Below are 22490 nucleotides of genomic sequence, written 5' to 3'. Positions count from 1 at the left end.
CAAAGCTTGTTGGGACAAGAAAAACATGCTAGGTGGAATATATAGAGGCTTTAGTCCTCTCCAGATAGGTGACAGCTTTTTTTTTTTGCAGTCCAAAGTGTATAGAACTTGTTCACCATTATTGGCATGTGATCGTGGAAAACACACTGTAAGGACAATAGAAGGATTAAGGTTGAAGTCCATCGCAACCCTAAGCTGGAATGTAGGATGCATCTGCAACATCATCCTTTGCTGATGAAACTTAGTATAAAACTGGATAAGTTACTAAGAACTGGAGTTTCTCAACTCTGTATGCTGAAGTGACTACCACAAAAAAAAAAGAAAAAAAAAAAAAGCAACCATCCAGGTCAGGAACTTTACTGCACCGAAAGCCAGAGGCTTAAATAGGGCTTTCATTAGTCATGCTAGTATCACATTCAGATCCCATAACACTGCACATGGCTTGAGGGGATGCTTCAAATGAAACAAGGCATGCATAAATCTTACAACCTCTGACTGGACAGAAAGTAGTCTTCTTTCTATAGAATTGTACTTTTTTTTTCGAGCCTGCAGTTTCCTTTTGCTTGTTTTGGACTTCTTGCTTGACTGGAACCATGAGCCTTCATTCAGAACTACCCAGGAATGTTTCCCCATATTTTACATCCCCTCCCAAATTACTTTAATTCAGTTACTGCAGTAATAGGCCTCAGCCAGGGGCCAGGATCCCTCTAGAATTCTATAATCATAGATCCTAAATATGTTGACTAGCTGTCGCCATTGTGCACCAACTTATCATCCACAGAGGGGCTGTGAACACTGCCTCTACAGCAATCCCTGCTGACTCAAGTAGACTGTGTGGTGTGGGAAAAAGGATTTAGACCTTATCCTCACACCTTACAATAAACCACCTCCACTTAAAATCCTAAGATCTTTAAGTGGATTCCTTTCTAGCAGTACTTGAGACACTGTCTTAGAGACCGTAGGGGAGGCTTACTTTCCACACAACATCCAGGGTGTGGCTGAGAGTTGATGTGATCAGATCTCAGGAGTTCCTCACCAAAGATGATGCTATTAGCTACACTGACTGATGCACAACTCATGAGGGTCCAATTGGCAACTCAGCCTGGCTGCCAAGTAAGTGGCTTTTATGGACATCGCGTATGAAATGGCGCAGCCTCACAGCTTCCCAACACAGGATGACAGATTCACTTTCTTCCTGCTTAAGGTAAAACATGACTACCTGACTGCCAGTCTGGACCAAAACAATTTGGTTTCCCACCTCAGTTCTGAAACCTTTAGTGCACAGAATATTGTTCTTAACTCTAGAAGTTGATGTACAGTCTTCTCCCAGAAGGACCAGGGGCACCGAGTGTCAAATACATTATGAGAATCAGGAAGATGGACCTTCTTTGGAGTCTCTCGAGGGATGCTGACAGCCCGAAGCTGGACTTCTAGAGACCAATGCAGCAAGTGCCTTGCTTGGGAGGTAGAGCTACTCTCTATGTACAGCTGCTTCAGAGGAGGGAGAGATGGGAGTTGAAGCAACGCCTCCACAATCACTTTTGCTCTCAGACCTATACAAAGCGGGATCAGCATCTCGGATTCTTTGCCTTCAGCAGTTTCTCCTCGGCATTGTCCTTGAGTGCTGAGATCCTAAAGGTCCGTGTGAGCTGGGAGATAAGATGTGTCTCAATCCTCAGGCCTATCTTGAAGCTTTGGTGCTAAACTTTCTAGGCTTCCTTCAACAATTCATTGCCTATATTGGAGAGTGCTTCAGTGCATCTGGACTTTTCAGTGTTCAAAGGGAGTAAGTCATCTTGTGAATCTTGATAACCATTGGTGATCTCTTTGAGCAGAGGTAACACTGGTATTTACCAGGATCATCTCTCAGACACCCATGGCACATTTCATGATAATCAGTAATGGACATCTTTTACCTGCATGTCGGGCAAGATTTGAAGTGACTGATCTTCTTGGACATCAAGAGAAAAACAAGACAAAGCACAAATCAAAACCAGAAACTTAAGTTAAGCAGATGATCTGAAATTGAAAAATACACATGACTGGGAGGTCTGAGGGTGTAATACCTCAAAACAGACACACTGAAAGGAAGGCCAAAAAAAAAAATCTGATGAAGCTAACTGCCCACAAAACCTAAGATATTAGAGATATAGTAACACAGAAAAAGATGGCAGAAAGACTAAACTGGCACATCCAGTCTGCCCTGTTGAGATTCTTCGACTTGGGGTTGATGAGTACACAAATTCCCATTATGCAAGTCAACACTAACTCCTAGCTTGTCTTCTACCCAACTTCTCAAACCCTACCACTGTCCTTCACATCTGTTCCAAGCATGCCCAGACTCCACGGGCAGGTTCTCAACTTCCTCTATGATTCTTACAAGAGCAACACTAAATCCATGTCATATTACCAAGTTATGTAATAACCCACACAGCATCCAAAACATCCAGCTTCCTCTTCCTCACTGAATTACTCCCATCAGGTTACCCCAGTATCTTTTCGTAAAACAGATGCTCCTATATCTGTGGCTAGGCTTACAACTGCCATTCCATTGCTTTCTTAGAAGTCCAGTATGGTTATTTCACTGTTGTTAAGGTCATAGAGCAAAAAAAGACCTGAACCACACCGAATACAACAGTTATGAAAAGCCAGGAACTGCCAGATAAACAAAGAAATACGACCATTAGGCTTGGTCGGAAAAAACTGACACAAACCATGTACTGTGAGAGCACATGACCTCCTGCAGGCACCCAGAGCTTTTTAAGAAATTTCTATAAAGTTCTGGAAACCACCCACTGGCACCGAGTGGCAAAGCATCATCTATCTGTGCAACCAGCCATTCATCTCAGCATCAGAGTCAAATTTGTATATACTGCAGACTCTGTGTATACAATCTCTCTTATGCATAGTCATTAGGGCTGTCCTGAAAACCAGACCAGTTTGATTCTCCACCCTGTCTTGGAGGCACACCTATATCCTAGATTAAACCAGGACAGAAAGCCTGATTTTGCAGGGAAAATATAAGGAACTTGATGTGTGCATGCCACAACTTGCTTTACAATTTTCACAGACTACATCGACTTCCTATTAACACAATCTATTTAAGGAATACTAAAATGGCTTGTGCTAATTCACTATATTAAAGATGAACAAAAAACCTCTCTGTCTTGGATCATAAACTAAAACCTGTTCATTGTCCAGGTATGGATTTATTGGAAGGCAACCCGAGACCAGGATATGAGAGCACACACAGATCAGTCCCCAGTGGCAGCAGAGATGCAGCTTCGCATATATTACACTCACTGGAGTCTATTTCCACAAAATATGGTTAACACTGCATGGTGCAAACAGCAAATGAGATTCACATCTCAGGAGCAATTGTAAATCCTTGACACTGACTGGCTTAAGTATTCCCATACACAAGTAGTGCCTGCATGTGCAATTCAAGACAGATGGTTGCCATATCTTAGTCTTTATTTAATACTCTGGGTTTACATGGAAACATTCTCAGTCTGATGCAAGTCGCTGACCATCCTGGAGCTGTAGCTCTCCTCTGTGGTGGTGAGCAGTGTATCTGTGCACCCAAGATATGACTGGTGGGGGAGCTTGTATATGCTCGGGGATGAAGACTTTGTGTGTTTTCCCATTTAACCTGACACAAAGTATTAACAATGGGAAATGAGTGGATTGGAAAGGAAGACGTGCAATGTGTGCGTGAAATTTCAGCAGCAGCAGACTTTGTGAATGTGTCACTAAGAATGTGCTCACAGTCTCTGGAAATGTGAGAACCGTAAGGTTAAACCGATCACTTACAACATACAATGCTTTCAGAGCTTGTTCTATAAATATGGCAAAAGTGTGTCACTCTTTCTACTATCAACTGAGGTGTTCCTATCTCTGGCAGAAGGTCTCTTAGGAGGATATGAGGCCTTTGGATGAGACAGTGTTCTGCCCATGGTCTGTAAGTGTTAAGACTGAAAGCCTGGCTAGTACAGGGAGCCGCTGGCTAGCACACAGCCTAGCTCTTTAGAAAACAGAGCTAAGGGCTTACTAACATCTGATCTATGACGGAAGGAGCTGAAAGCGATCAGCAGAATACAATCTTTCAAAGTATAATGGGGCCAAGAACTATCCATCTCACAGCCCCCCAAGCCACCTACCTTCTCAGAGTGTTTGAACTGCCTCCAGAAGCCATCATACATTCTTCTCGTGGTCTTCTCAGGGGTACAAACCACAGTTTTGATGTAAACTTTAAAGCTACGGTCCAACAGCTGATTTATTTCCCCATAGTCGTAATCATCATACCTGTTGGAGAGGGAGAAAGACCATGGCTCATTTCCTCATTCCACAAACTGAGGACTCTCCTGACACAGGGAGTAACCCAGAGCAGAGGACGCCAACATCTCTTGGCTAGATTCATGACAAAAAACAAACAGCTTTTCCCAAGTGTGAAATTTTGCTAGGTACATGAAGGTGTGATTACAGCAATGGATCCCCGAGAGCTTTGTCAGATTTGACAGGGGCTGCAGGAACCTTCAAGTGGTATTACCTGCAGAATAGGGTATAAAAGCATCTGCCCCTTAGACTTAATAGGGAAGAACCCGCAGGCATAAATTTAGCAAAGGGAAGTCATGTTTTACTAATCTACTAGAAAAAACATGTGGATATGGGTAAGCTGGTCAATATGTAGCGTATCTAGATTATCAGAAGGCATTTGACAAGATTTCACACGAGAGATTCCTCAAGAAATTACAAAGTCACGGGACAGGAGGCATGATCCTCCTATGAATTGGTAACTAGTGAAAAGATCTGGAAAAAAAAAAAAAGGTAAGAGTAAACGGTCACAGAGAAGAAAGAAGTGGAGGGCCCCAGGGATTTGACAATCTGGAAAGGCAGCAATGAGTGAGGTGATCAAATCTGCAGATGACAAAATTATTCAAAGTAATTAAAATAAAAGCAAACTGAAGAACTGCAATGCAACCTTGGAAACTGGCCATCTGAATGCCAGATAAACTTAAACGTAGACAAGAGCACATGGGGAAAAAATAACTCTAACTACATGATCCCCTAAGAAAAGGATCTTGGAGTCAGTGTGGATGATACTTTGAAATTCTCAGCTCGGTGTGCAGTCTAAAAAAGCAAATGGAAAGCTAGGAATTATTCAGAAAGAAATAGAAAGCCAAACAGGGAATATAATGCCTTTGTATAGATCTATGATGTGAGCACAGCTTGAGCACCACGTGTAGTTCTCAAAAGGAAAAAAAAAAAAAAAAGATATTGCAGAATTGGAAAAGGTGCAGAGATAAAGTGGGTGGAACGGCTCCCCTCTGGTGAAACAGCTTGGAGAAAAGATAAGAGGTTTATAAAATCATGAGTGATGTGGAACAGATTACTAGACACGCTTAGTTACTCTTTCAAATAGCACGCCATGAAACTAATTGCTAACAGATTTAAGCCAAATTTAAGCATTTTTTTCACTGAACACCACAATGAAGCTGTGGAATTTGCAGGAGATATGGTATAGGTTCATAGTACAGCAGTTTGGGCATGTCCGTGGAGGACAGATCTATTTATTTATACAATTTCTTGCTGCACTACCCAAATATTCATAGGTTAAACAAAACCAGACAGCTGCATCTTCTTAACCTACTAACTTGATTCACTCAAACACTCAGAATCCTTCTGCGTGTTAAAGGTGAACAATCTGCTATCAGTACATCTTACCAGCTAGGTGCATTATCAGGGCTTTCCTAAATGTCTTAAAACATGGCACTGCCAGGCAGATCTCAGGGAAAGGATCCAATGGGTACATCCAAGTGGCCTGGACTGGTCATAGTCAGAGACAAGATGCTGGGTTCAATAGACCATTGGTCTGACCCGGCATTGCATTTCTTACATTCTCCTGCGACATGTGAAGAAGGGACCTATGAAGAGTTTGTCCAACAAAAGGTTTCTTAATCTGCAAAGAATCCATAGGACCACTGTAAAAAGCAGTGGCAGCCAGGTTCAGATCCCCCATCCACTGAGACCACCCAAGCAGTGACTAAGGCCCAGAGGAGAGAGGGAAGATAATCCTCCTTACTGTGGTGGCATCAAGGGTGCACTTTTTTTTTTTTGTGTAATAATTTTTATTCAGCAACAGTCAACACAACAAAACATGATAAATTCACAGATACTGCGCACAGAACATCAGAAATTGGCAAAGAATAGATACCGTACAAGGTCTCGATTGCCGCTCGATTTTAGTTTTGTCCCCAGAACCCATTCCATTCCAGTCCAACCCAACCCCCCCCTTCCCTCCCCATAGACTTTGGTAACAAGGAAAACAATCATGAATCTGAGACCAAGAAAACCTCATGGGAGAATTGGCTAACAATAGGACAAAGTAAATACATAGAGAGCCTGGGAAAAGCATTACAGGAAAAACATAGCAAGATTGTTATTGATAGTAAGTGGTATTGGTCTAAAGCTTTAAAGAGTCACTCACGTCCATTGCAAAAACTTGCAAACCCTCCAGTTTCCCAAGAAAGGGAGGTGTTACTTGGGAAGCAAGTTCCGTTCCACAGCGGGCAGCTGGTTTACATACAGCTCCCAGACTCTCCACGTCCGAATATACTGCGATTTCGACTTTTGCTTTGCAGTGAGCAATTCCCAGTGTAGCAGCTGACGGATCTTCCCCTGCCAAACCAAGGCAAACAGCGGGGCAGGGTTTGTCCATTGTGCCAAAATAGAAACTTTGGCCATGAGGCAGAATTTGTCGAACAGCAGCAACTGCTCATCAGTAGGAGAGAAAACCTGAGGTGGGATCCCTCCCAAGAGCCAAATAACCGGATCCAATGGGAGAACGCAGTCCCAGAGTCCCTCTAGCTGGTGCTGTAAGTGCCCCCAAAATAACTGCAGGCAAGGGCATGCCCAGGAACAGTGAAGAAAGTCCGGGTTTTGTTGTCCACATCTACAACAATTCTTATGTGGAGTGGCGCCCACGTAGAAAGCTTGTTGTTGCGAATAAAATGCCTGGTGAAGAAATTTGTAGGCTTTGTCACGCAATAAAACATTTTCAACAGAACCTGGTAGTCTCAAGAAGCATTTCTTAAAAACAGAACTGGCAGTATTGCAGGAAAGTACCAAATTCCATCGTTGAGCTACTCGATCTAGGACATGTCCAGAATGTAGGCCAGTCAGCGCTGCATAAAATTGAGAGCATGAGTTGCGTTTGCCATCTTCCCCAAGCATAAAAGTCCGCACCGAAATGTAATGGGAGAGGAATTCCGGGTGAAGTCTTTGTTGCTCTTGTATGAAATGTCTGATTTGGAGAAATCCAAAGAAGTCCGCTGCAGGCAGATGGAATAGAGATTGTAAGTCCTGAAAACTGTGCAGTCGCGGCGGGTTCTCAGTAGCATCAAAGAGCTGGTGCATGAACCGCAGACCCATCTGGGACCACCGTTGGAAGAGAAAATAGGTCATCCCTGGGGGGGAACAGCAAGCAGCCTCTGATAGGAAGCCCTGCATGCGGGCCAGACGAGATTCTCAGCTGACGACAAAGATGTTTCCATGCCAGCTTTATAGGACGGATGACTATACTGCGCACAACAGACGTGGGAAGTTGGGCATCTGGCATCTGGAGAACCGCACTAGGAGCATGTGGAGATAGCCAACATTTATAGAAGTCCAAGGGAGAGTTAGTCGACGAGTCACAAACCCAGTCCTTGACATGGCGCAGTAGACAAGCATGATTGTAGCTTTCCAAATCTGGACAGTTCAGACCACCCTCCAGTCTAGAAGCCATAAGTACCCGTAATGGGATGCGGGCTCGTTTACCATTCCACAAATAGGAAACAATTCCTTTGTGAATGTCAGAAATGTCACGTTTTTTTAACCAGAGCGGTAACATATGAAACAGATATAACCATTTTGAAATTTCCATCATCTTAAGTAACAAGATTTTCCCAGACAAAGATAAAGGCAAACCCTGCCAAGCTGATAGGTTTTTAAGGAGTTTCACTTTAAGAGGTGTAACATTTAACATGTAGGTTTGACTAGGGAGAGCTGGTATATAAACCCCCAGATATTTTAATGAGGTCGAGACCCATTTCAGCGGGAAAACTCCCAACCATTTGGCTTGTAGCGTTCCCAGCACATCCAGAGCTTCAGACTTGTCTACGTTTACTTTTAAACCCGCAAATTTGCCAAATGTGGATTGAATATGTAACACATGGGGCAGGGACACAGATGGGTTACTAAGAAAGACCAGCATATCATCAGCGAAAGCCGCTAGTTTAAAAGAAGTCTGTTTAAGTGGCATGCCGTGTATAACCGGTGAGTCCGCTAGCTTACGGAGTAAAGGGTCTAAAGACAGAATATACAGTATGGGGGAGAGCGGACAGCCCTGTCGGACCCCTCTTTTTATCTGAAACCCATCGGAGAGAGAGTCATTGACACAATCTGGGAAATCGGGTCCTCATACAATATAGAGATGGCAGTGATGAGGCGGTCTGGGAGGCCAAAGCGAGCGAGAACAGAAAACATATAATCCCAAGAAACTCTGTCAAACGCCTTCTCTGAGTCGAACCCCACAGCCAGTGACTCAACCTGACAGGTGTGTGATGCTTCAATGGCGGCGAGAAGCCTAATGACATGGGCACTCGCATTCCGGCCACTCACAAAACCCGCCTGGTAAGGGGATATTATCGCAGGCAGGACAGAGTTCAGGCGAATTGCTAATATGCGGGCATAGATCTTTAGGTCAGTATTCAATAGGGATATGGGACGATAAGATGACGCCTGAAGCAAGTCCTTACCCGGCTTGGGTAATACTGTAATATACGCCCTATTAAATTTCGCAGGGAAATGTTGGGTATCCCAGGCATGGTTAAAAAAGGACACCATAGTATCTACAATGGAAGGGCTGAGAATTTTATAATATTCGGATGTCAGTCCATCCGGTCCCGGTGATTTGTGATTTTTACAAGTTTTAATTACTCCACGTACCTCTCCGGCCGAGATAGGTCGGCTTAACATCTCCTTTTGTAAAGAAGTAATTTGTGGGAGTTGGAGCCCCTCAAAAAATTGATTCTCATCGGCTTTCCCCCCCAGTCTATCCTCACTGTATAGGCTGCCATAGAATAGGCGAAAAATTTCACAAATATCCTTGCTTGTATGGGAAGGAGTCCCAGCCGAGGAGTGGAGACTGCCAATAAAGGTTTTCTTCCGTTTGGCAGCAACCAACCGAGCAAGCAGCTTACTGGATTTGTTACCATACCGAAAGAAGAAGTGCTCCGAAGCCTTTAAAGAGCGCTGGGCTCTTACATGTAAAAGGGCATTTAACGCATTGAGACAGGCCGCATAAGCCTCCCGATGTGCACCCGAGGGATTCCCAGCCAACGCCAGCTTTGCAGCCTGAAGCTTAGTGTCTAACTGCAAGATAGCTGCGTTTAGTTTCCTCCTTTTTAAAGCAGAGTAAGCTATGATTTCCCCCCTGAGAACGGCCTTACTCGTCTCCCAGAATAAAGAGGGGTCACTATAATGTTGTGCATTGTGCTTGGCATATTCCTCCCACTTCTCCTTTAAATAGCTGTGGAAGTCCTTGTCCTCCTTCAGCTGACCCGGAAACCTCCAAAACCTATGACCAGAGCGCGATGCAGACAGCCAAATCGGGGCATGATCAGCAATAATAATGGAACCTATGTCCGCCTCCGCGACACTTGAAAAAAGGGTGGCAGGGGTAAGAATGTAATCAATTCTTGACATGGTACCATACGCTCTAGAAACATGAGTGTATTCCCGCACCTCTGGATGTAAGGTACGCCAGATGTCAATAAGATCTAGACGCTTGCAAAGGAGTCGGATACTGGATTCAGAGGTGGGTTTATAACTAGCGGGCAACTGTGATTTATCCAAAGCACTGTTGGCAATGCTATTGAAATCTCCCATCAATAGTAACTCCCCCCTTGCGTTTGTCAATAGGAGCTGGGATAAATGGTTGAGAAAACCTTGGTCAGGCACGTTGGGGGCATAAAGGTTACATATAGTCACCTCCTTCCCTGCAAGATTGCCTACCACCACAACGTACCTGCCCTCCGGGTCTTTAAGTTGTTGGTGTAATGTGAAGGGGGTATTTTTGTGTATTAAAATGGCCACCCCTCTCTTTTTCCCGCAGGCTTCCGAAAAGTAACAAGCCGAGGCCCACTCCCTACACAGTTTTTTACTTTCAGGCTCGGAGAGGTGTGTTTCCTGCAAGCAGGCAATATTGACCCGCAACCTTTGCAAATGCTGGAAAATTTTCTTCCTTTTTATGGGAGTACCCAGTCCAGCTACGTTCCACGAAATGAGCCTACATTTACTACCCATTAGCTCTAGCAAAACAATTTAAAGGGTAAAACGGTACCAATTTAGGGTAGGGAACTGGCTCCCAGCCAACCAGCGTCCCTAACTCCCAACCATTTCCCAATGAGGAAAACACTAGAAAAAGACATAAAAGAGAAGTATGAACAAAAAATCCCACTCTTCCCGAGTTACCAAAGCCCCCACCCCCCCTTCCCCCCTTTCCCTTCACCATACCCAAAAGCGTTCAGTCACTTGTACTGAACGAAGATCCAAATGAGTGATCGTTCGGCTCAGAGCCTGCTTCCAACCTCTCTAATCAGGTAAACAACACACAGGAATAAACCCCATGACAGAGCATTAATGCACTGCATGTCATTTGTTTAAAGAGTCCAAAAATTTTGAGGCCTCTTCAACACTGTTATATGTTTGCCACTTCCCTGCGTGATTGATGTGTAGTTTCGCTGGGAACTGCATTCCAAAACGAATGTTTCTAGCGATTAGAGTGCTGCAGATAGGTGCGTAGGCTCTTCGTAGGGCAGCCACCTTCGCAGAATAATCTGGGGCCAGCCGTACTGGGGTGCCTTGAAACTGTAAATTCTCAGTTTTCCGAGCTGCCTGCATAATAAGCTCTTTATGATGGAAGTTCAGGATTTTAGCTATAACGACACGAGGCCTCGTTTGAGTCGGACCCCTGGCTCCTATACGATGCACCTGCTCTATTTCCAGAGGCCCTTGCAGCGCCGGCAGGCCTAAAACCTCCGGCAGCCATTTTAACAAGGTGGGGCGTAGCGCATTATCCTCCAGGGTCTCCGGAATACCCAGAAAACGAATATTAGACCTACGGGCCCGGTTTTCGAGGTCCTCCGATTTGTCTGTTTGCTCCTGAAGCTGCGTTTCTAAGGTACGTACTGTCTTTTGCAGCTCTGTGACCGCGTCTTCCAGGGAGGACGTCCTTTCCTCGACCTGCGACAGACGAGGGGCATACTCCTGAAAGGAGTCCCGTAGCCCCGCAATTTGGTCGGAGATCCCCGTTAGCTTCCCCTCGAGAGCCGCTAGTACCGCTTCTTGGATTGCCGTCACAGAAGAGGGAGATAGTGCATTCACCGGAGGGGTCCCTCCGGACGCCATGGTTGGTGTTCCGGGCGCCATTTTAGGTTCCGCTGCCTTAGGGTGTTCCTTGTCCCGTTTCGCCAGTTTTGGTGCCATGTTTGACGGCGATTTGGCCATAAAAGATGTAATAGACATGCGAAAATGTCACTCAACCAAGGTGAGGTCGATGTCCGGGGTTTTAGCAGGTTTTAGAGGTCAGAAGCAGGATGAGCCGTTCGGAGCGGAGGCAGACGTGACCGACCCCGCTCACCACATCACGTGATCTCAAGGGTGCACTTTGGAAGTTTGTCACTGGGGAAAGAAGGCAATGGCAGACATCATGGGAGAAAAAAAAAAAGCACTGCCTCTTGTGTTCTGCATCCTAGCTTCATTTAATAATGGAGGATTGACAGCAGAGTCCTCTCCCCAGGGATCTACAGACATGCACAAATCCAAATGTTTCCTTTACTGTAAAAGGGCTTACCTTATTCCGAACATGCAGTGGATATAGTTCCATATTGCACGGCGCAGCATTGACGTATCCACATCTGTATGCATCGCCATTGTATTGTAGGTTAAGTTATAGGCAATATGAAACTTCTCATCCAGCAGCTGTCCAACATCTGGATACAGACGATTTACTAAGGAGAAGCCATGGTCTTCCCAACTATAGTCCTACATGCAAAAGGAAAAAAAAAATTGGAAATGGATTACAGCTAACGCGCATCTTGTGAGTTGGGGCGTTCAGCTCATTTTACCTGCTATGCTAGTTAAAAATCATCAATGGAAGCATTTTTATGCTTTCCAAAACATGGAATGTTGAAAACAATTATACAAAAAAGGTATCAATGTCCATCTGTCTATAAGCAAAATAACTTCAGAAAAGGATGGAAAGGAAATTCACCAAATTTGGCATGAAGGAAGAAAATATGAATATCTCGGATGAGTTCAAAAACCAGAAACATCAGTCAGTATATTCAGAGAACCAAACCTCCAAGAAAAAGGAAAAATTAGTTCTTACCTGATAATTTCCTTTCCTGGAGTCCAGCCAGACCAGTCCCGATTCATGGGTTATGCATCCCAACCAGCAGATGGAAACAAAGATTAACAGGTTTGCTGACATTACCTCTTATAGGCTCTTGTGCTGACCTTAACCTGCCAGTATTCTGTGTAACAGGTAAGATGAGCATTTTTAATACACTAACCTTTTCCTCACCCCAAAACAAAACCCAGAGGGCTTCCAAGGGAGAAAAACATAAACAAGAAATGGAATGGACATAAACCTGATCAAGGAATGCAGATTATTATCTTAATTCCAATGTGTCAACTGAAAATGAACCAGAAGAATAATATACTTGGCAGAACAGAAAGAGAATCTTAGATTGGTCTGGCTGGACTCAAAGAAAGGAAATCATCAGGTAAGAACTCATTTCTCCTTCCTCTTCATCTAGCCAGACCATCCAGATGCATGGGATGTATCCAAGCTATCCCTCTACTGGGTGGGATACTACCAAGCCTGCACTCAAGTCTTCTGAACCAAAGGAAGCCTCTTCCCTTGGTCAAAGGTCAAGGTAATAGTGCTTTGAATAAATTTCCAAGAAAGACAAGGATGCCACTCTGCAAATCTCCAATGGCAACACCAGGCAAAGTTCTGCCCACAAAAACGCCCTGGTAGAGTACACCCTCAATTTCTTGGGAAGCGCCAATCCTTTGCCTATGTAAACCTCCTTTATCACGTCCTTACTTCAACAAGCTATCAACGCCTTTGAAACTGTTCCAACCTTTTTAGAACTACTAAACCAAACAAATGATACTGCGAGGCTATGAAACTCTTAGTGACTTAATTACAAGAAGATTCTCCTAACATCTAAATAATGAAATTGAGCACACTCTTCTATACCCAAGTACTTTTGAAAGCAAGAGAGACATACCATCTGGTTAAGATGAGAAATGCAAAACCATCTTAGGAAAGAATAAAGGAACCCGGAGAATCTACACCGCCTTGTCTGAAGAATCCAAAGAGAAATCTCTACACAATACATCCTACAGCTCTGAAATTCATCTGGTGGAACAGATTGCTACCAGAAAACACCGCTTTAAGAATAAGCAGCTTAAGCAGTGCCTCTTAGAGGCTCAAAAGGATGAATAACCAGGTTTGACAGCACTAAATTCCAAGGTGGTAGTGATTCTCTTAGTGACGAAGCAAATATACTTTACTTCCTGAAGGAAACAAGACATATTCAGATAAGATAACAAAAGTATGCACTTCACTCAGCCTCTAAAAGGCATCAGCTGCTACGAGCACCTTAGGGAGTTAAGAGACAACCCTTATCCATTCCCCTCTGCAGGAATTCTAAGATAATTGGCACCAAAGCTCCTCTAGCCAAGATCTTCCTAATCGAGCTCCAAGCCTCAATTTCTAGATTTTCACATATGCCAAGAATGTGAAAACTTTCTTGGACCACAAAAGGGTATTTACAACCTTCTCAGAATATCCCTTCTCTGACAGATAAGCCCTCTCAAGGGCCAAGCTGAAAGACAAAACAGATATGGTTCCTCGTGAACCAACCCCTGAACTATAGGCCCTTGTCCTGAGGCAACAATACCAGATCCCATCCAGCATCCTTACTAGATCCACATACTAAGAGCACTTTGGCAAACTGGAAGCTATCAATATTACTAGCCCCTGATGCCTGAAAAGATATCAGGGGCCACAGAGGGAACCCTGAACTAGCCAGTCTTGAATCACAACATCCAAACCAGATAAATTTCTTACTCTTTTTTGGCTGAAAAATCTTCACACCTATGCATTTCAGCTGACCAGCAACAAGTCCATCACTAGTTCTCCCCATCTGGATACAATATGGGGGAACACCTCCTTGGACTCTATCCTCTGTGATCCAGCCTCTTGCGACTGAGGGAGACTGTTTGTAGATTTCTACTCCTGCTGGTGGATGGTCCATTTTATACTTTTCCACTCAGACTAATAGCAGACCTACCTCTTCCATCACATGCCGACACCTGATCCTGCCTTGGGGAAATCATATATGACACTGCTGTAACAGTGGCTGAGAAGATCCTGACCACCTGACTCTGAAGAATAGAAGCAAACTAAAAGGAGTGCCTTCCCTATCACTCTGGTTTCCAACCGATTCATGTACCACTTGTTTCTTCTGGATTCCAAGTGCCTTGAGCCACTATACAGTGATCATTTCAGCCCCAAAGACCAGTATCGAACATCACCATTATCCAAATGGAAGATTCAAATTTCAAGATCTACTCCCACTGTCAGGTTCTTACGTACTAATTACCAAAGCAAAACTCTCTGGCTTACATCAGAGGGAGTCTCATGAAATACATCTGGGTCTGAGGAGACCACTTTGAAAGCAAGTTCCTCTGCAAGGGCGTCATGTGCATTCTTGCCCAAGGCACTAAATCCAAGGCAAGTGCCACAGAACCTAATACTTGAAGCTACGTCCACAGTGTGGATCTCTGAATCCTCAAACCATGCACTTGGTTCTGCAACTTCATGTCTGTGAACTAGAACTATCCTTCCCTGGTGTTGAACCAAACCCCCATGTACTCCAAGGATCAAAACTGAAAACTCAGCTTAGATCTTGAAATAACTGCATCACTGTGACCTTCGCTGATTTGCTTCCTGGGCCAACTTCCGTCAGAACCATCAATCATTTAGAAACAGATGCAACAAAATACCTTCTCTGCACAGGGTCACCACTACAACCATGACCTTGGAACAAGAGCTTGGGGCCATGGCCAACCCCTCTGGGGATAGGGAAATACTTAACAGTACCTGAATGTAATCTGCTCTGAAGTGCTGAAAAGCAGAATATAAATCAAATAACCCAAAAGGGAGACCTGACACCAAAAGTGCACCCCCCCACCCAAATCATTGGATGGCAAAAATATTTCTGATGCCCTTCTTTTATTGGAATATGCAGCTATGCCTCCGTCAGCTCTAATGACATTAAGAATTCCTTGTCACACTGCTACTAAACAGACTTCAGTCTCCATCCTGAAGTGGAACACTGCCAGAACCTTGTTGAGCTGCTTCAGGTCCAGAAAAAAGGGCAAAAAGTACCAATCCTGACCTCCTTGAGAAAAACACAAAGCATGCTATTACTGGCATCAGTAGCATGGGATCTTCTTGGTGTTTGGGTACTTGCCAGGTTCTGTGGGAACAGAGGTCCAGAAAAAGGAAGGAATCGCATTGCCACCTGCAGAAATGGGAGGCTACTCCTTAGAACTCTCCCTGGAGAAGCCGCAGACCAGGCTGCTGCAGCATCCGAGACCGCTGAACCGAGCTGCTCCCTTCTCGCTCCCGTTCCCACCATGGCAGCAGGCACAACTCCGCTAATGTGGCCCTTCCGTGGCAGATGACTCCATGTGCTGCTCTCTCTCTCCCCTCTCTTCCCCACAAAATTTACAGAGGCTGCCCCCCTCCGAGCACCTGACAACACTGTCGGTATTAGCTACTTCTATTAAGATACAGGAATTAGACTCCCAAGTAGTACAGATGAAAGAAATACAGGTTGGCCTGATTCAGGGGGATTCTAAAACAGATAAAAGAATTGAAAATCTGGAAAATAGTCTCAGATATAATAATCTGAGAATGATACATTTTCCTGAGTGTAAACTTATTTCTCCCAAAGAACAATTAAATAAATATCTACGGGGAGTGTTACCTTTCTCCTCCACTAATTTACCTTTAATAACGAAAGTTTATTTTCTACCTGAAGTAGTTAAAAGAGGGGACAGGGAAGTGGATGGAGAAATTCCTAAGCAAAATTTGGTGACATTATCCCCTTTAGAGGATCTATCGGGGTTTTTAGAGACCTCTCAAGAAGAGCAGATAGAGAGAAGGGAAATATTATTGGTAACATTCGCCACAGCAGTGAAAAGAGATAATGTCCTAAGAATTTTTCTTAGGAATAGGAATAAATTGTACCTGGGAGAAAGGATATGGGTATACCCAGACATTGTTATATCGACACAACTACATAGAAAGAAATTTTTGAATTTATGTTCTAGAGCCTGTGCTTTAGGTGCACAAATATTAATAAAATTTCTATGTAAATGTATTTTAACAATAGATAATGTACAGTAAGTATGTATTCATGGAGCCAGAGCAATTAGAAAATTTTTTGATTTCTAAAGAAGTATCAACCTAATATCTGTGGTAACTTAGGAATTTAGTATTATTCTCACCACTTTCTATTTATGTAAAAGTATTGATGGAACGATATTATGCTCCTTTATTTCTTTATTATGATCTCCCAGATTTCATGGTAATACACAAGGTTATAGCATAATAATTAGGGTTTGGGTTATGATGTTAATTTACCTTTATAATTGTATTGAATATGCTATACCTGATGGTAAGGTAAGAAATCCTTATTTGTACTGTTTTGAAAACCAATAAAGAAACATAGAAACATAGAAATGACGGCAGAAGACGACCAAACGGCCCATCCAGTCTGCCCAGCAAGCTTCGCACTTTTTTTTTTCTCATACTTATCTGTTACTCTTGGCTCTTAGTAACCTTTTGGTTCTATTTCCCTTCCACCCCCACCATTAATGTAGAAAGCAGTGTTGGAACTGCATCTAAGTGAAATATCTAGCTTAATTAGTTAGGGGTAGGATATGCGTGAAGTATCGGTCTTTCTCCCCTGCCGTTGAAGCAGAGAGCTATGCTGGATAGGCATTGAAAGTGAAGTATCAGGCTTATTTGGTTTGGGGTAGTAACCGCCGTAACAAGCAAGCTACTCCCCGCTTTTTTGTGAATGCAAATCCTTTTTTCCATATTTCCTCTTGCCGTTGAAGCTTAGAGCAATGTTGGAGTCACATTAACCGTGTGTATGTTTATTGAATAAGGGTATTATCTCCAGGTAGTAGCTGTCATTCCCACGAGCCACCCACTCTTCATTCACGTCCTCTAGACTTTATGGATCCACAGTGTTTATCCCACGCCCCTTTGAAGTCCTTCACCACTTCCACTGGAAGGGCATTCCAGGCATCCATCACCCTCTCCGTGAAGAAATACTTCCTGACATTGGTTCTGAGTCTTCCTCCCTGGAGCTTCAAATCGTGACCCCTGGTTCTGTTGATTTTTTTCCCGACGGAAAAGGTTTGTTGTTGTCTTTGGATCATTAAAACCTTTCAAGTATCTGAAAGTCTGTATCATATCACCTCTGCTCCTCCTTTCCTCCAGGGAGTACATATTTAGATTCTTCAATCTCTCCTCATAAGTCATTCGATGAAGATCCTCCACCTTTTTGGTCGCCCTTCTCTGGACCGCCTCCATCCTGTCTCTGTCCCTTCGGAGATACGGTCTCCAGAACTGAACACAGTACTCCAGGTGAGGCCTCACCAAGGACCTGTACAAGGGGATCATCACTTCCCTTTTCTTACTCGATATTCCTCTCTCTATGCAGCCCATAGAGATAGAGATAATAAAAAAAAAAGAAATGGCAAAGCACTGCAATAATTTCTTTTTGGACTTCTTGCAAAGGCTTGGTAGAATATTAAAAACCACTGCTATAGAGGGTATCCCTCATCCTTTCACAGGCTGTGCAAAAAGAAAACCCAAAAGTATAGTTCCTGTCAGCTTCTTTCCCAGTAATGAACTAGACTTGTTGCCTTCTCCACTGACAGGCATGTTGTGTCTAATCTCTATTTCCTTCAGTCTAGACACAGGTAGCCTGTTCCCAGGGACCTCTCTTTTCAGTTTTTATTTTTCCCTGGAATTTGTCTCCACGGGGGACATGGTTGCATCTTTGCTCCACCATGCAACCCTTAACTTGGGATTCCTCGTGTGTCATAGCTAATTCAGCCCTGCTTGTCGATGAAAAAAAGCGAGTTTGCTCACTGTAAAGAGCAGAGCAGTAGCCTACTGGTTCCAGAAGTGAGCTGTGGACCAGAAAAGCCAGGGTTCAAATCCAACTGCCACTCCTTGTGACCTTGTGTAAGTCACTTTAACCTCTATTGCCTCAGCTACTAACTTAGATTGTGAGCCCTCTGGGGACAGGGAAATACCTATTTTTGCTGCATGTAACTCACCTGGAGCTACTGCTGAGCAGTTACTCCATTCATAACACCCCCTCAACCCACCCTTCAAGCACTCGGCACAAAGCAACACAGGCAGAGAAGGACAGAGACAGGAAACAGAACAGAAGCAACTGGCAAACGATCACACAGACACCTTGAAGTATGCACCTATCCCACCCCTGTGCAGTCACTTCCAGAATCCCCCATCTCTCCCACTTATATTCCTACACTCTGACGTCACACACCCGCATATTCCTCCCCCACCCCTCTTCTCCAAATCTATGTTGGAAAAGAATCCTGAAGCCCATGTCTCTCTATGCTTCCCTTACTTGTTTAAAAGTACATTTTACATTTGAACTGTAAAAAACAGGGATAATTTTCAAAACTGCGCGCATGCACCCATTTGCACATGTACACGGGTGCACACAAGGTCGATATTCTATTTTATAACCTGCATGGGTACAACATGAGCAGTTATAAAATACGAGTACAGGAGTGGGCATGGAAAAATCATGAGCTGCACTAGTTCAGACTTATCTGGAGAAGTAGTGGCACTTAGTTGGATAAGTCTGAAAAGTGCTACTTGCTCATCTAAGTAGCGCTTTTTGGAAGTATCCGGGTATGTAAGATAGCCAGATAAGTCTTAGAAAAAAAAAAGCGCTACTTATCCAAATAAGTTCAAATTTGTCTGAATAGTAGTAAAGGCGCTACTTAGCCAGATAAGAGTGCGCACATGACATACCCGCACATTTGTACTTCACATTTTAAAGGGACATGCAAACAGATTTTGCTTGCATTATTTAGAAGCATTTATCCTCCCAGTAAGTCGGCTTTTACGCAGGTAAGCCAGGTGATTTTCTTACATTTGCACGGCAACAAAATAACCAGTTTTACCAATTAGTTACCAGTTCACCCAGTCCATCTGCAGCTCATGAAGTCCTTCCTGGCTCTTCAGCCTGAAGTCCCCCCACCCAGTCATTTTTTTCGAGTTTTTTTAAAGATATTTACAATCATTTATTCTTGATACTGAACAAGAGTAAACATATGCAAATAAAAGACTTCAATGCGTCACTGTGCCAGGTTTTACACCATCTACCATCTGTTGGAGACAGAGAAATACTGAGGGATTGCAGATGACACACTGGGTTATATACAGTGTCAGTGTAACTTTCTCTGTCTCCATCTGCTGGCAGAGAAGGAAAACCCAGGAATCTGGACTGATCTGGGTATGTACACACGCATGTTTGCCCCTCCCTGTAATAAATATAAGAACATAAGAACATGCCATACGGATTCAGTCCAAGGGTCCATCAAGCCCAGCATCCTGTTTCCAACAGTGGCCAATCCAGGCCATAAAAACCTGGCAAGTACCCAAACACCAAGAAGATCCCATGCTACTGATGCCAGTAATAGCAGTGGCTATTTTCTAAGTCAGCTTAATTAATAGCAGGTAATGGACTTGCCCTCGAGGAACTTATCCAAACCTTTTATAAATCCAGCTACACTAACTGCACTAACCACGTCCCCTGACAACAAATTCCAGAGTTTAATTGTGCGTTGAGAGAAAAAGAATTTTCCCTGATTAGTTTTAAATGTGCCACATGCTAACTTCATGGAGTGCCCCCTAGTCCTTCTATTATCCGAAAGAGTAAATAACCGATTCACATCTACCTGTTCTAGACCTCTCATGATTTTAAACATCTCTATCATCCCCCCTCAGCCATCTCTTCTCCAAGGTGAACAGCCCTAACCTCTTCAGCCTTTCCTCATAGGGGAGTTGTTCCATCCCCTTTATCATTTTGGTCGCCCTTCTCTGTACCTTCTCCATCGCAACTATATCTTTTTTGAGATGCAGCGACCAGAACTGTACACAGTATTCAAAGTGAGGTATCACCATGGAGCGATACAGGCATTATGACATTTTCTGTTTTATTCACCATTCCCTTTCTAATAATTCCTAACATTCTGTTTGCTTTTTTGACTGCCGCAGCACACTGAGCCGACAATTTCAATGTATTATCCACTATGACGCCTAGATCTTTTTCCTGGGTGATAGCTCCTAATATGGAACCTAACATTGTGTAACTATAGCATGGGTTATTTTTCCCTATATGCATCACTTTGCATTTATCCACATTAAATTTTATCTGCCATTTGGATGCCCAATTTTCCAGTCTCACAAGGTTTTCCTGCAATTTATCACACTCCACTTGTAATTTAACTACTCTGAATTATGTGTGTATATTGCGGTTTTTAAAATAGTGCATACTTACATATATGCTAATTTATGCATGCATCTTTTAGTAAGTAATTGGATTAGGCGGTAGATTAAGTTTGATAAATAAAATTATGACTGATCCTCATTCTAATAATCCCGATTACAAATCCAATATCTTGTCCCACAAAGCAAAGCTTTCATGTTGTCATCCTGTTATTACGCCGAATGTTCAGTTGAAGTCCGAGCCCAGAACACAAGGCGTTAATCCTCCCAGTTCACCAGCTTCTTTATCCAGTGTTCATGTTAACTGCTTCTATACCACTAAAACAAAAACCCTAATACCTCAAAATTCGCACACTTTATCTTAGAACAACAATCCTTGCTCTGAACAGAGATGTCACTAACAATTAAGATTATTTTTCAAACAAATCCTCTACAAAAAAATTCACAGGTGTTGGCTGCTTTCTTCAGAGAAGGGTAGCTGGTGGCATGTCCACTTTCCTTGGTATGTATGCCAAAAGCCAATTCAAGGGTAGGAAATCAATTACAGAATGAATTTAAATAAGGCTATACTATGCTTTAAAGTCTTAACCTGCTTATATTTCCTTCCATCCCATTCCTAGGCTACCTCCAGCCTCAGGCAGGGCAACTGGGACAAGAGTCTCCCATGAAATCATCAGCAGTCACCCAAAGAACCTGAAGTCAAACCTTTGAAAAGGGTCTTAACATCTTTAGAAGCACACAGAAGATTTAATCTAGTAAAAGCTCTTCGCTGACTGGACGGCAAATACCTTTGTGGCAATCAATGAGCATGCACAATGCCCAACCCAACGTTACAAGGCACACGGGAAGGCACCAATGCAAGGGCCCTTTCAAAGCCCTACCTGAGCACGGAAGGTGGGCACGTGCACACCCCGCCTGGAGAAATCTTTGTAACCGTAACTGGTGTCTTCAAAGTGACGCGACACATCTCTGTTGGAAGCAGACTCCTCTTCCTCTGTTAGACAGAAAGACAATGGTCAGCCTTCTTCCGCATCATGGGGTCCTGTCTGTCAGATATGGGATGTTCCTTCCTACCTGAAGACAAGACCAGCATGCTCTCCCGCTTTTCTCTCTCAAAGCGAGTCGCCATCTCTTCCTGGCTCGCCTCCTCCTCTTCTCGGCTTTCTTGGAGTTGTTTCATTTTCTCCATCAGCGCTTGTACTTCACAAGAAGAATCTGCAGCCTTGGGGAAACGTGCATTTATTGCTAAGATTTCATTACCTTAACCTGGTCTTTAAGACAATGACAGTACAAAACAAGGACATGAAACAGAGCTTCCCAAATCTCAGTAACTGCTGTGCTCTTAGCAACCAAAACAAGCAAGTCTGCTTACCTGTAAACAGGGTTCTCCATAGAGAGCAGGATGAAGCAGCCATAATGCATGGGTGGCACCATCTGATGGTGCCCAAACAGACCCAGCTCTCAGAGTTTAGCAAAGGCTTTACTAAGCTTGCAGAGAAGTTCCCACATGCACATTGCCTGGAGAGCCTCTCAGACTCTTCCACAGCTTAAGCAAGGTAGTCACCTCTTTAGGGAGGCAGGCAGGTCACAAGTATGGCAGATTCATTTTGTTTACAGGTAAGCAAACTTGCTTTCTCCATCAACAAGTGGGCATGAATTCGCCATAACACATGGAGAGTCACAAGCTGAGGGTTACATTCCAGAGCTATTTACTGAAAAGGCAACCTGACCCCACCAGTGGAGAGTTGACTGCTGGGTGAACAGGCTGCACAGCCCTGCTTGTCTAAAGTTG

The 22490-nt window shown here is 43.7% G+C and overlaps 1 protein-coding gene across 2 annotated transcripts in view; it reads right to left on the bottom strand.

Moving 5' to 3' along the window:
* SESN1 (sestrin 1) overlaps window positions 1–22490 on the bottom strand; it is a 39306-nt gene that overhangs the window by 1574 nt on the left and 15242 nt on the right. The window contains exons 6-9 of one of the 2 annotated variants that reach the window (XM_029595301.1): window positions 21773–21920; window positions 21580–21692; window positions 11897–12087; window positions 4161–4305 (exon numbers count right to left, since the gene is read on the bottom strand). In XM_029595301.1, the coding sequence (XP_029451161.1) occupies window positions 4161–4305; window positions 11897–12087; window positions 21580–21692; window positions 21773–21920 (597 nt within the window). The remainder of the gene's footprint in view (window positions 1–4160; window positions 4306–11896; window positions 12088–21579; window positions 21693–21772; window positions 21921–22490) is intronic. The other variant, XM_029595302.1, reaches the window with a different exon arrangement.

Source organism: Rhinatrema bivittatum, chromosome 3 (assembly GCF_901001135.1).
Source record: "Rhinatrema bivittatum chromosome 3, aRhiBiv1.1, whole genome shotgun sequence".
Classification (NCBI taxonomy): domain Eukaryota; kingdom Metazoa; phylum Chordata; class Amphibia; order Gymnophiona; family Rhinatrematidae; genus Rhinatrema; species Rhinatrema bivittatum.
The sequence above is the reverse complement of the archived record's forward strand: the minus strand, read 5'-3'. Positions and strand labels throughout refer to the sequence as shown.